The sequence below is a fragment of the Phyllobates terribilis genome, unplaced genomic scaffold (assembly GCF_046119375.1).
Source record: "Phyllobates terribilis strain yellow unplaced genomic scaffold, ASM4611937v1 Scaffold_251__1_contigs__length_2838608, whole genome shotgun sequence".
Classification (NCBI taxonomy): Eukaryota; Metazoa; Chordata; class Amphibia; order Anura; family Dendrobatidae; genus Phyllobates; species Phyllobates terribilis.
In genome coordinates this window covers 53,355-65,862 of record NW_027363011.1, presented here as the reverse complement: position 1 = coordinate 65,862, position 12,508 = coordinate 53,355, and the positions used below count along the sequence as shown (strand labels likewise).

General features: G+C 40.7%; 1 protein-coding gene across 1 annotated transcript in view; it reads left to right on the top strand.

Moving 5' to 3' along the window:
- Positions 1–12,231, top strand: part of LOC141218918 (uncharacterized) — a 78,123-nt gene extending 65,892 nt beyond the window's left edge. Inside the window, exons 27-31 of the mRNA XM_073665973.1 lie at positions 3,078–3,163; positions 3,277–3,342; positions 3,848–3,866; positions 6,059–6,149; positions 9,819–12,231. Coding sequence (XP_073522074.1) covers positions 3,078–3,163; positions 3,277–3,342; positions 3,848–3,866; positions 6,059–6,149; positions 9,819–11,428 — 1,872 coding nt within the window. The 3' untranslated portion in view covers positions 11,429–12,231. The remainder of the gene's footprint in view (positions 1–3,077; positions 3,164–3,276; positions 3,343–3,847; positions 3,867–6,058; positions 6,150–9,818) is intronic.
- Positions 12,232–12,508: the final 277 nt, after the last annotated feature.

Here is a 12,508-nt window from a genome sequence, read left to right as displayed (position 1 = left end):
AAAGTTCTTCAGAGAAAAACATTGTAGTCTGTAGCATCTGCCATGCCAAGTTAAGCAGAGGCCAGGGCAAAGGCAACCTACATGCTCACCGTCCAAGGCTCAAGTTCGATGCTTGCAAACCTATTCAGGAGACATAAATACAAAACAAAAGACATCAGCCCACCACCTGGATATAGGAGTACTACCAGACTAAGGCACCCTGAAGGAAAAGCCCCTCCAGAGACGGGCCACCCTCCAGTCAGCCAGTCTTTCATACTCCAGAGAACGTGCCTTCACCAGGTCACCTAGGATGTTCCTACAAACTTCATTTGCACTTAGGATTTTACTCTGCGTCAAAACTAAAACTCGTGCTTTCCACGTGAAATACCTGACCACTACACTTAGTATGAATAAAGTGGTTCGGTCCCTTCTCCCAAGGTCTCCGAACGCTCCATAGGCCCACCTGGCATAGGATAGAGTAGCCAGCCATGGCCAACCAATGGAAGCTCCCACCCTGTTGTACACCTCTGTATTAAAGGGACAATGAAGAAGGAAGGGCTCCATGCTTTCAGCATGTTAGCACAAGCTGCACGGGGGCAATTCCTGTCCTCTGAGCTCCTGTACTTCAAATTGCCCCTTACACACAGCTTACCTTGGAAGCAGCGCCAAGTCAAGTCCCAGTACTTCTTGGGGATCCTGCTAGAATTTAACAAACTCCCCCCAACCTCCAGATCCCAACGGTGGGAAATGAGAAAGCAAGACCCTCCTATCGAGGAGTTTCCTCGGGAGGGACCTCACCTCCCACATTCCCAGATCCCACCGGTGGATCATTTTCAGAACCGGGGTAACATAAGCTGGGAGATGCCCATGCAGTGTGTGAAGATCTTTCAATCTTCCCCCTGAAGATTGATGGCTGAAACCATCCCTTGCAGGATAATACCCATGGAGGAGCCCTCTCTTTCCAGAGGTTTGCCACGTTAACTTTCAAGAAGGTGTTCACTAGGAACACGACGGGTTCACCATATCCAACCACCCTAGTCTCCTCGTGCGGTAAGTGACCTCCCGCTTGACTAGGTTCAGTCTATTCCCCTATATCATCTGGAAGAACAGACTGTAGACCCGTGTCCAGAGAGGCTCTGGCAAGACACAGACGCTGCCCAGGTAGATTAGCAAGGGGAGCAGGAAAGCTTTGCACAGGCCAACCCTTTCCCTCAGGCTCAAAGACCAACCCTTCCATTGGTCCACTCTTTGGGCGACACTTTTGATTCTGCCTTCCCAGTTTTTCATGGGGTAATCACCCTGGCCGAATTCAGTGCCCAGGACTTTGGCGTGTTCTTGGGGTTCGGGGAGGGTGTCCGGAAGATCAAACCCGGGATCTCCGCCTCCCAGCCATAGACTTTCACACTTATCCTGGTTAACCTTGGACCCGGATGCCTCCGAGTAGCGCTCCTCTTCTGACATCACCACCATTGCCTCATCTTGCGAAGAAACAAAGACGGTGACATCGTCTGCTTAGGCCACTACCCTCAAGATGGGAAGGGATCAATTGCAAAGGCATAAAGCAAAGGGCTAAGAGTACAGCCCTGACTGACACCAGATCCTACCCTGAAAGGTTGTCCAATCCACCCATTTGTTTCAATTGACATCTCTCATGTTGGAGCCATGATTCATGTCAGTTCACTTGGTGCAACAGCTCTCCAAGGTGTGATCACTCCTTTTTAGATGCAGACTAACGAGCAGATCTAATTTGATGCAGTTGTTAGTTTTGGAAATTTTAATTTACAGGGTGATTCCATATTTTTTTCCTCAGAATTGAGTGATTTCATAATTTTTTCCCTCTGCTTGGTCTGAAAAAAATTACTCTTACTGGGTACCACATTTTTAATCTTGATTTCTTTTAGTGTTTCTTAAAGCCCTAAAGTTGCCATTTGAAATTACTTTAGTTTTGTGCCATGTCTGTGATCTCCTTTTTTTCAACAACATTAAACAACTGAATGAACATCCTCCGAGCCCGGTGATTCCATAATTTTTGCCAGGGCTTGTACAATGGAATCGTTTAAGAGGGCCGTTGTAGATCAGTTGCTGAAAACATCACCCTCAGATAATGCTGGTAGCAGAGGTACCAGCTCTTTTCAACATCAAAGGATAATGGGGAGAGACACGAACACCAGCTCCAACGGAGGAGGGGGGAAAATGTGCCCAAATTGGGCAATTTTCAATATACCAGCAAAACAGCAAGGGCTATCTGCCTATAAAAATGCCTAGGAGGGATAAGTTGCAGAACATGGTCAAGGGTTACTTTAAGTGACCATACGTGTGTCCTTTCTGACGCTTCAGTTCCCTTTAATTATTGGGTGTCTAAGCTGAACACTTGGCCCGACCTCTCTTTATATGCCTTGGAGGTGCTGGCCTGCCCGGCTGCTAGTGTGGTGTCTCAGCATGTTTTCAGTTCCACTGGGGCAATCATCACTGATAGGCGCACACGCCTCTCCACGGAAAATGCAGACAGACTTGCTCTGATTAAATTCAGTAAGGACTGGATATATCCACAGTTTGTAATCCCTCCAGATGACAGCAAGCCAACCTAAATTCACCAAACATGCAGATTCATGCTACTGCTGTTAACGTCACCCCCTTCCCATAAAACAAGATTCCTTCCATCGTCAATCATGACTCAGCCCATAGGGCTAATTTTTACATACTATGCACATTGTACAGTGGACAAACCAGGACAGTATTCCTACTCCAGCCTAACTACTATTTGTGATTGGAGGCCCTTGGGATGGTGGCTTCTTGTGTCAACCATGATTCAGCCCATTGGGCTAATTTTTACAAACCCTATGCACATTGTGCAGTGGACAAATCTGTAATGTACAGTGGTCCTACCAAACTAATATTTGTCATTGGAGGATGGAGGCCCTTGTCACAGGTTGTGCCACATTGTGACTGAGATTTGGAATACATATTCAATACCAAATACCAGAAAATAACCAACATACGTTGGAAGGAGGGTAAGTAAAGATTATCTACCAAAAAAGACAATTACCCATTAAAAATTAACTTTTAATTTAAACACACTAAAATAATGTACTCAATAGTACAGTTGGGACAAACTAACATATAAGAAAGGAGACATAGAGGGATATAAAGGTGAAAAAGGAATAGAAATAGTGTCAGCTAGGCCGTAAATAATACGCTATAAGGGATAATAGACTAATCCCTTTCTGGCAGTGGAGTATATCAGCCCCCAATATTCAAATAGTGCCCCCACTGTACCCACGGCTATCCTTCACCTAGTCCCCAAGGAACCTTACTAATGCAATTCAACGAGTACACATATGAATTTGACAAACAGCGTCCTCAGTAGCGTATTCAGCAAATATCCAATAATGACATCAATGGCATATAGAAAGCTAAATGTCCACAGTAATACTGTGACTGCATTCCGGTTTGGTAGCATCTATTATCGATGCACCCTATCCCTCATTTAAACTTTCTTTTTTTCCCCTGATGAGCCCCACATTCAAGGAGGGGGGGCGAAACGCGTAGAGATTATGGGAACATTTGATCCATTGGTATATTTTCATATTGAAGTGAAGCCTGATGTCTTTTTGGATATATGTTAACTCTTTCCTCTGGTGATCGCATCGTTGAATTTGATCTCTACAAACTGAATATTTTTGGATCAACAAGTGGAACTTGACTTTACACCAGCCTAAACACTTCTTGGATGCAACAAGATAAGTCATTGATTTTTATTACATGTATACGTGTTTTTTTCTGACTAGCAGCGTTTTTTTCTCATTGGATTTTCTTTATTTGGGACATTGTCATCTTTGTATCCATCAGCACCTCTAATATCGTTTAGATTTCCTGTAACTGTTTTGGTGATTACTGGACTATTATTTTGCTTTACACTGGTCATCTGATATGGCTTTTTGAAAAATCTCTGGACTTTATATTTTTTTTCAAGATTTAATTGGCCTTTTTTTTTTTTTTTTTTTGGGTCTTGCATGACTCTGCATGCTGGTGGACTACATTTCCATACGCCTCAATTTTTTTTTTACTTTTTGGGGTGTTAGTATTACTGTGGACATTTAGCTTTCTATATGCCATTGATGTCATTATTGAATATTTGCTGAATACGCTACTGAGGACGCTGTTTGCAAAATTCATATGTGTACTCGTTGAATAGCATTATTAAGGTTCCTTGGGGACTAGGTGAAGGATAGCCGTGGTACAGTGGGGGCACTATTTGAATATTGGGGGCTGATATACTCCACTGCCAGAAAGGGATTAGTCTATTATCCCTTATAGCGTATTATTTACGGCCTAGCTGACACTATTTCTATTCCTTTTTCATCTTTATATCCCTCTGTCTCCTTTCTTATATGTTAGTTTGTCCCAACTGTACTATTGAGTACATTATTTTAGTGTGTTTAAATTAAAAGTAAATTTTTAATGGGTAATTGTCTTTTTTCGTAGATAATACATATTCAATAGAAATGTACTGTCAGTCAACCTATTTGGCAAAAAACATGCCTGGCTTGTGCCACATTGTGACTGAGACAGGGGATACATATTCAATAGAAATTTACACTGACTGTTGATGACCGACTGATGGCCCTCTGAAAATTTGAATTGAGGGCCACAACTACTACAGTACTCCATCGTAGATAATGTTTGACAAGGGAGGCCCTTGTCAAGGAATCTCCCTGCACTTATGACACAGCCCCCAGGAGTAATTTTTGGAAATACAATGCACATTCTGCACTGGACCAAGTAGTACAATATCAAGAAGTCTTCTCTGCCTATATAATCTGGGAAATATTGACCATCAAAATCTCGGAGCCATTTGGAGAAGCTTCTCCAACCCATCCTGGAGTTGGGGCACCATATATCCTTTGTCCATTGACTTGCACAAGTGATATATTTGAGCTCGTCATCCAGTTGACTAGTGCAGCTTTATTTTTCCAGTTCACTGAGTTCAGCCATACCTGAGGATTGCAGGCCGTACTCACTGCTACCTTCTAGTACTCCATGTCTCTTGACTTTTTCTCTGTAGTTTCTGCCCCTAAATGAGTTAAATAATACAGTGAGGGCCTTACAATATGAGTAAGTGAGGGCACTCTCAGATGTACACGAGGGACCTCCAAAATCTCTACAGGAGGGCACTTCAAAATGTATGTTACAGGGCCACACGAGGGCTCTCACAAAATTCCTGCCTCCTGCAGGGCCTCTGAACATTTGAATTTAGGGCCACAGTATCACATGCTGGTGGTGGAGGAGGAGGAGGGTCAAGCCCAACGCTACAATGGGCACATTGTAAACTGCTATTGAATATGTATTCCACTATCTGAGTGTCAATGATGGAGGGACCGCCCAAATGTCTAAGGAACAGCTGTCCCTCCAAAACGCATGTTACAGAGCCACCTGAGGCCTCTCAGGTCAAAGATCAACATACCTACTAGTACGTTCTTGCTGTGCTTGTAAAGTGCTGGGGAATAGTGAACTAAAAATGATGTATGACAGAGGGACCTACAAAATGTATCAGGACCCTCTCAATTGTAAAAGGTGAAAAAAAGCCGCAACAGTATGTGTGAACAAAGGCTAAAAGGGATATTTTTTGGTTTCTCTGGTTTATTTAGCCTTATATACAAGTGATTGTGCAGGAAAACTGTTTCTTAACCTTTTTGGCCTGTTAAATGCAATTTAGGTTAGGTTTGCTAGTTGTTCTTGTGTGTCTGTAAAAGTGGCGTAACACTGCAACAAACTTATTCCCAGAAACCATATGTGAGTCAGAAATGCATGCAGGCACATTCTCCAGGCTCTTCTCATTCTGTTTCATCACTTTCCCATCCATCAGCCTTTTCCTCAGGCCCCCAGACCACTTTTTAGGGTCTATCAGAAAATTACTCACATTTCCCATTGACTTCCCTTGTACTCGCTATTCGGAGCGATTATTACAAAGTGCTCGTTACGATTATAGCGATTACGAATATTACGGTACTCGCTCTTCACTACTGATCATAGATGTGACTTCTCCATCTGTCTGTGACTTTTACAACATTTGTTTCAGGGGGAAGATCTGACCCATATTAATACTACAGAGACATATGTGAGGGGCGATGAGCGGTGTAAAGAGGAGATTCCTACATATGGCTACCCAGGTGAGTAGTAACTACTAAATGCAGAGAAGTCACTGATTCTTCTCCGTCACCGGCTGTGGCTGGTTTACCGGTCAAAGAGTCCAGCTGGATCACAATTGTGTAATCACCATTTTGCATCTAGACCAAAACATTGTCCTCCACCTAAAACTGTTCAAATGACTTTGGACATTGAAACTCCTCAAATGACTTTGGACATTGAAACTCCTCAAATGACTTTGGATATTGAATCTCCTTTTCTATAGAGCTTACAACCTGGAAGATCCACCTACCAACTGAAATTGGAAGATCCTGACTCTTACCTGCCCAGATTTGTAAGCTACCAATCCAAATAACAGTGTACGTAGAATGTGCTGACAAGTTACAAAAATCACTTGAAGAAAAATATTATGATGGGCCTGTAAGAGAAAGCGGAGGGTAATGATGCTGTTGGCTTCCTAGATTCCTGTTATCTTATTGGATGAATCTACCCTCTCTCCCTTCTGTGCTGCTGAATGTGCTCATATGGTCCCTACAAGACCAGGTCCAGTCTTTATGACCAAACCTCACTTTTATGATCGATAACATTAAATGTGCAGTGAGGCCAAGTGTGAATTTCTGTATAATAACAGAGTTTCCCGTTACCCTTACTTTTCTATTTCTTTTTAAACCAAATTACTTCCAATAGATAAAGTATACAAAAACATTACACCTGTGCCATGATATATCTCTAAGCTGTGCGTGGCTGATGGCTGTAATATACATATATTCACGCCTGCAGGAGATGTGTTGGCATGACTCGAGCCCTGGTTTCATGGATTCACTCCACGTCATAAATAATATTATCAATCCTAAAGAATTTAGATACAATTTATCCTAAAATGGGGGCACTAATACTTTCTCTACTCTTCTGGTCAGGACTCATAGTAGCTCCAACGGTCTACCATAAATAAGTGCAACTCCGGTTTAGTGTTGGAGTCCCCCCCTCCCCCACAAACATGCATTCCTGTTTGGGATGTAATGTGTTTTTTTTTATTCTGTCTTTTTTTTTTACAGGTTCATTCTGTATGATAGTTTGATTGTGGTGGGATCGGCCTGCCTCACTTAACTCTGTAATTCCCTGATAGTCTTTCAAAAAAGGTCTCTATTGTCTCTTCCAAATGCCTGAGATCTAAATTTAAGACACCTCAGCTCTGCACTATTATAAAAAGTTCTCATTAAATGTATATTTCTTTTTGAGACTCATTTGACATAAAATATTGGCCCTTACTATAGTTTAAATTGCCAGGAGCTATCAAGAAGCATACTCTAATTATCCCGGAGAGGTTTCACCACTAGTTACTCTTTTTTTTGATCTTCTCATTAGATGTGTTATTGTCTATAGTCAAAGTTTTGCCCATCACCCTTTAACCCCTCTACACCGTGTGCAGAATTATTAAGCAAATGCGTATTTTGATCACATGATACTTTTTATACATGTCCTACTACAAGCTGCATAGGCTTGAGAGCCAACTACTAATTAAGTAAATCTGGTGATGTGCATCTCTGTAATGAAGAGGGGTGTTGTCTAATGACATCAACACCCTATATATAAGGTGTGCTTAATTATTAGGCAACTTCCTTTCCTTTGGCAAAATGGATCAGAAGAGAGATTTGACGGGCTCTAAAAAGTCCAAAATTGTGAGATGTCTTGCAGAGGGATGCAGCAGTCTTGAAATTTCCAAACTTTTGAAGCGTGATCACCGAACAATCAAGCGTTTCATGGCAAATAGCCAACAGGGTCGCAAGAAGTGTGTTGGCCAAAAAAGGCGCAAAATAACTGCCCATGAATTGAGGAAAATCAAGCGTGAAGCTGCCAAGATGCCATTCTCCACCAGTTTTGCCATATATCAGAGCTGCAATGTTACTGGAGTATCAAAAAGCACAAGGTTTGCGATACTCGGGGACATGGCCAAGATAAGGAAGGCTGAAAAATGACCACCTTTGAACAAGAAACATAAGATAAAATGTCAAGAATGGGCCAAGAAATATCTTAAGACTGATTTTTCAAAGGTTTTATGGACTGATGAAATGAGGGTGACTCTTGATGGGCCAGATGGATGGGCCAGAGGGTTGACCAATAAAGGGCAGAGAGCTCCACTCCGACTCAGATGCCAGCAAGGTGGAGGTGGGGTACTGGTATGGGCTAGTATTAAAGATGAACTTGTGGGACCTTTTCGGGTTGAGGATGGAGTGAAGCTCACCTCCCAGACCTACTGCCAGCTTCTGGAAGACAACTTCTTCAAGCAGTGGTACAGGAAGAAGTCGGTATTGTTCAAGAAAAACATGATTTTCATGCAGGACAATGCTCCATCACATGCATCCAACTACTCCACAGCGTGGCTGGCCAGTAAAGGTCTAAAAGAAGAAAAAATAATGACATGGCCCCCTTGTTCACCTGATCTGAACCCCATAGAGAACCTGTGGTCCATCATAAAATGTGAGATCTACAGGGAGGGAAAACAGTACATCTCTCAGTACAGTGTCTGGGAGGCTGTGGTGGCTGCTGCACGCAATGTTGATCGAAAACAGATCAAGCAACTGACAGAATCTGTGGATGGAAGGCTGTTGAGTGTCATCATAAAGAAAAGTGGCTATACTGATCACTAATTTTTTTGGTTTTTGTTTTTGCATGTCAGAAATGTTTATTTCTAAATTTTGTGCACTGATATTGGTTTACCTGGTGAAAATAAACAAGTGAGATGGGATTAGATTTGGTTTTTATTAAGTTGCCTAATAATTCTGCACAGTAATGGTTACCTGCACAAACAGATATTCTCCTAAGATAGCCAAATCTAAAAAAAAAAACCACTCCAACTTCCAAAAATATTAAGCTTGGATATTTGAGTCTTTTGGGTTGATTGAGAACATAGTTGTTGATCAATAATAAAAATAATCCTCTAAAATACAACTTGCCTAATAATTCTGCACACAGTGTACATGGATCTGTACTTACACAAAGACCCCTAGGCTTGGACTTGGTGTTGCCTGCTGTTCTGTGGTGTGAGATGACAAGAAGAATAGTCAGGTGGCCTGATCAGAACCAGGAGGGCAGAGAAAATACAAAATCAGAAGACACAATAGTAGTCAGTAAATGGGCTGGGATCACAAGAAGAAACGAAGAAGAAAATACACAACACGGGAGCTGAACACAGAAGACTTAACCAGCGGAGAACAAGGCTGTATCAGGCAGCTTCCGGCATTATGCATGAGCTTTAGTAGGGTGTGGTGCTTTCCATTTGAGTTAAGTAGGAAGCATACTTGACTTTGGAAGAGCGGATTTTGCTGGATTGGTTTATGGAAGCCATGTTGCTTTTCAAGAGTTTTTGAGCCACTAATGATGTGGAAACCTCTGTTTTTCCGTTGATAGATGATGGACCTGAGTGGAGGCTTGTTTTTTGTGATATGAGTAGAAATTTTTATTGGTATAATTTTCGCATATTTGATATTTGGGAGGCAGAATGAACAAACAGTTGAACACCAAACTCTACTGGATCATGCTATGAGGTTTTCTATTAGACTGTGAACTATCATTGTCTTGGTGAATAATTCAATATTTTTACATAACTTGCCATTTGTACCAACAGTTTAGAAATGTTCAAAAATATAAATTTCAAGAATATTTTATTCAAATATATTTTTTTTACTTGGCAGATGACTGTACTAGGAGATCAGAGGGACAGCTGACATCTTCAATTTTCAAATCAGATGAGCTGGAGATCTCACAGGATACAATTGAAGGGAATGCTATTACTCCAAATATACCATCATCCCTTTACAGCAAAGATGTGTCATCTGATCCTTTGAAACAGGTCCTATCTTCTGATTCATTACCGACTACTAAGGAAAATCAAAGTCACAAACTAAGGATTAAAAAACGAACTGCTCCTAAAGCTAAGAAGCCATTTGCATGGTCAGAATATGGAAATAGTTTTCCCCTCAAAAAGCTTTTTCTTAAACATCAAAAAATTCACACAGCAAAGAATAGATTTTCTTGTTCCAAGTGTATGAAATGTTTTAACATGAAAGCAAGTCTTCTTAGTCACCAGAGAACTCACACAGGGAAGATGCGTTTTTCATGTTCAGAATGTGGGAAATGTTTTAACAAGAAATCACATCTTGTTACACATCAAAGAACTCACACAGGGGAAAAACCTTTTTCATGTTCAGAATGTGGGAAATGTTTTACAGTGAAATCAAGTCTTGTTAATCACCGAAGAACTCACACAGGAGAGAAGCCTTTTTCATGTTCAGAATGTGGGAAATGTTTTACAGTGAAATCAAATCTCGTTAAGCACTGGAGAATTCACACAGGGGAGAAGGCTTTTTCCTGTTCAGAATGTGGGAAATGTTTTTTCCAGAAAGCGACACTTGATATACATCAGAGAACTCACACAGGGAAGATGCCTTTTTCATGTTCAGAATGTGGGAAATCTTTTATCAAGAAATCAGATCTTGTTACACATCAGAGAACTCACACAGGGGAGAAGCCTTTTTTCTGTTCAGAATGTGGGAAATGTTTTACAGTGAAATCAAGTCTTGTTAAGCACAAGAGAACTCACACAGGAGAGAAGCCTTTTTCATGTTCAGATTGTGGGAAATATTTTACAGAGAAATCAAGTCTTGTTAAGCACAAGAGAATTCACACAGGGGAGAAGCCTTTTTCATGTTCAGAATGTGGGAAATGTTTTAACCAGAAATTAGGTCTTGTTACACATCAAAGAACTCACACAGGGGAAAAACCTTTTTCATGTTCAGAATGTGGGAAATGTTTTACGGGGAAATCAAGTCTTGTTACGCACCAGAGAACTCACACAGGAGAGAAGCCTTTTTCCTGTTCAGAATGTGGGAAATGTTTTAACCAGAAATCACATCTTGTTACACATCAGAGAACTCACACAGGGGAGAAGCCTTTTTCATGTTCAGAATGTGGGAAATGTTTTACAATGAAATCATATCTTGTTACACATCAGAGAACTCACACAGGGGAGAAGCCTTTTTCATGTTCAGAATGTGGGAAATGTTTTAACCAGAAATTAGATTTTGTTACACATCAAAGAACTCACATAGGGGAAAATCCTTTTTCATGTTCAGAATGTGGGAAATATTTTACAAGGAAATCAAGTCTTGTTAAGCACCAGAGAATTCACACAGGGGAGAAGCCTTTTTCCTGTTCAGAATGTGGGAAATGTTTTCACCGGAAAGCTTATCTTGATAGACATCAGAGAAGTCACATCGGGGAGAAGTCTTTTTTATATCCTTAATGTGGAAAATGTTTTACTTGAAAAGACACACTTTTAGCAAGAAAAAATTGTGCTAATATGTGAGTGTGTCCTATAGACTGAAGGTAGCTTCCTGTGACTGAGAACAATGAGACAGTGTCCTTCCTGATCAGTGAGAGAACTGCTCTCTTCTCAAGCCCCACACTTATCTAACTGATTGGTGCAGAAGAGGAGAGGAAGGTACTGGGACCTGTACAGAGGCTGGACGTCCTGACTGAGCAGCTGAAGAACCTAGCTTATGGACCTTTCAGATCATGTAACACTGTTTTACATATTTTTAAAAGTTGTCAGGTTCCGTTATGAACTGTGCCATTTCTTAATGAGTTTGACCTCCTGAATTCAAATTGGACAACGAGTTTTCCTTTTACTGCTACATATAATTTAATGACTAAAGGTTCCAGTACTTTGAAACATTATTATTCTTGTAAATATACAGATGCAGAATATTTTGTTATGCCAATTTTCTGATATTTATTTAGAGAAAACTTAGAAACAATTCAAATAACTAAAACCTGTGTAAACCCTATTGCGAATTTTAAACAGTTACAGAAATTGCACTACAAAATTAGTCCTTATTCAGTGACAACTGTTTTTTGCTTGTTTCTTGTACTCCTGTATCAGATCATCTCTTAAAATTATGCAACAGTAATCTGCAAGCATTGATGGATTTAATTTCCCTTTATATCTTTTCTCCATAGCTGCAATATCTTGGTTACATTTCTCACCATCCTCGTCTCTCACTACTCCACAGTTTGGTAGAAGAAAAGTCTAGAATATAAGAAATGAATCATTAAGGACATGTTAAAGCCAAGATCCTTACATGTTTTGAGTAGAAATAACACCAACTCTTCATAGTTACTGTATCTACTCTTGAGTTTCTCAAAAAGTTAGTTACTGCAAATGTAAACCATACAGCCTTTTTCTTGCCCTGGAACAAATGAAGAAACTCCTCATCTTGAAGAAGCTTACGAATCTGAAGTCCAGTAAAGACTCCTTCTTTTATATTTGCTTCACTTAACCTTGGAAAGTTATCAATCAGATGCATTAATGCTTTTACATTTT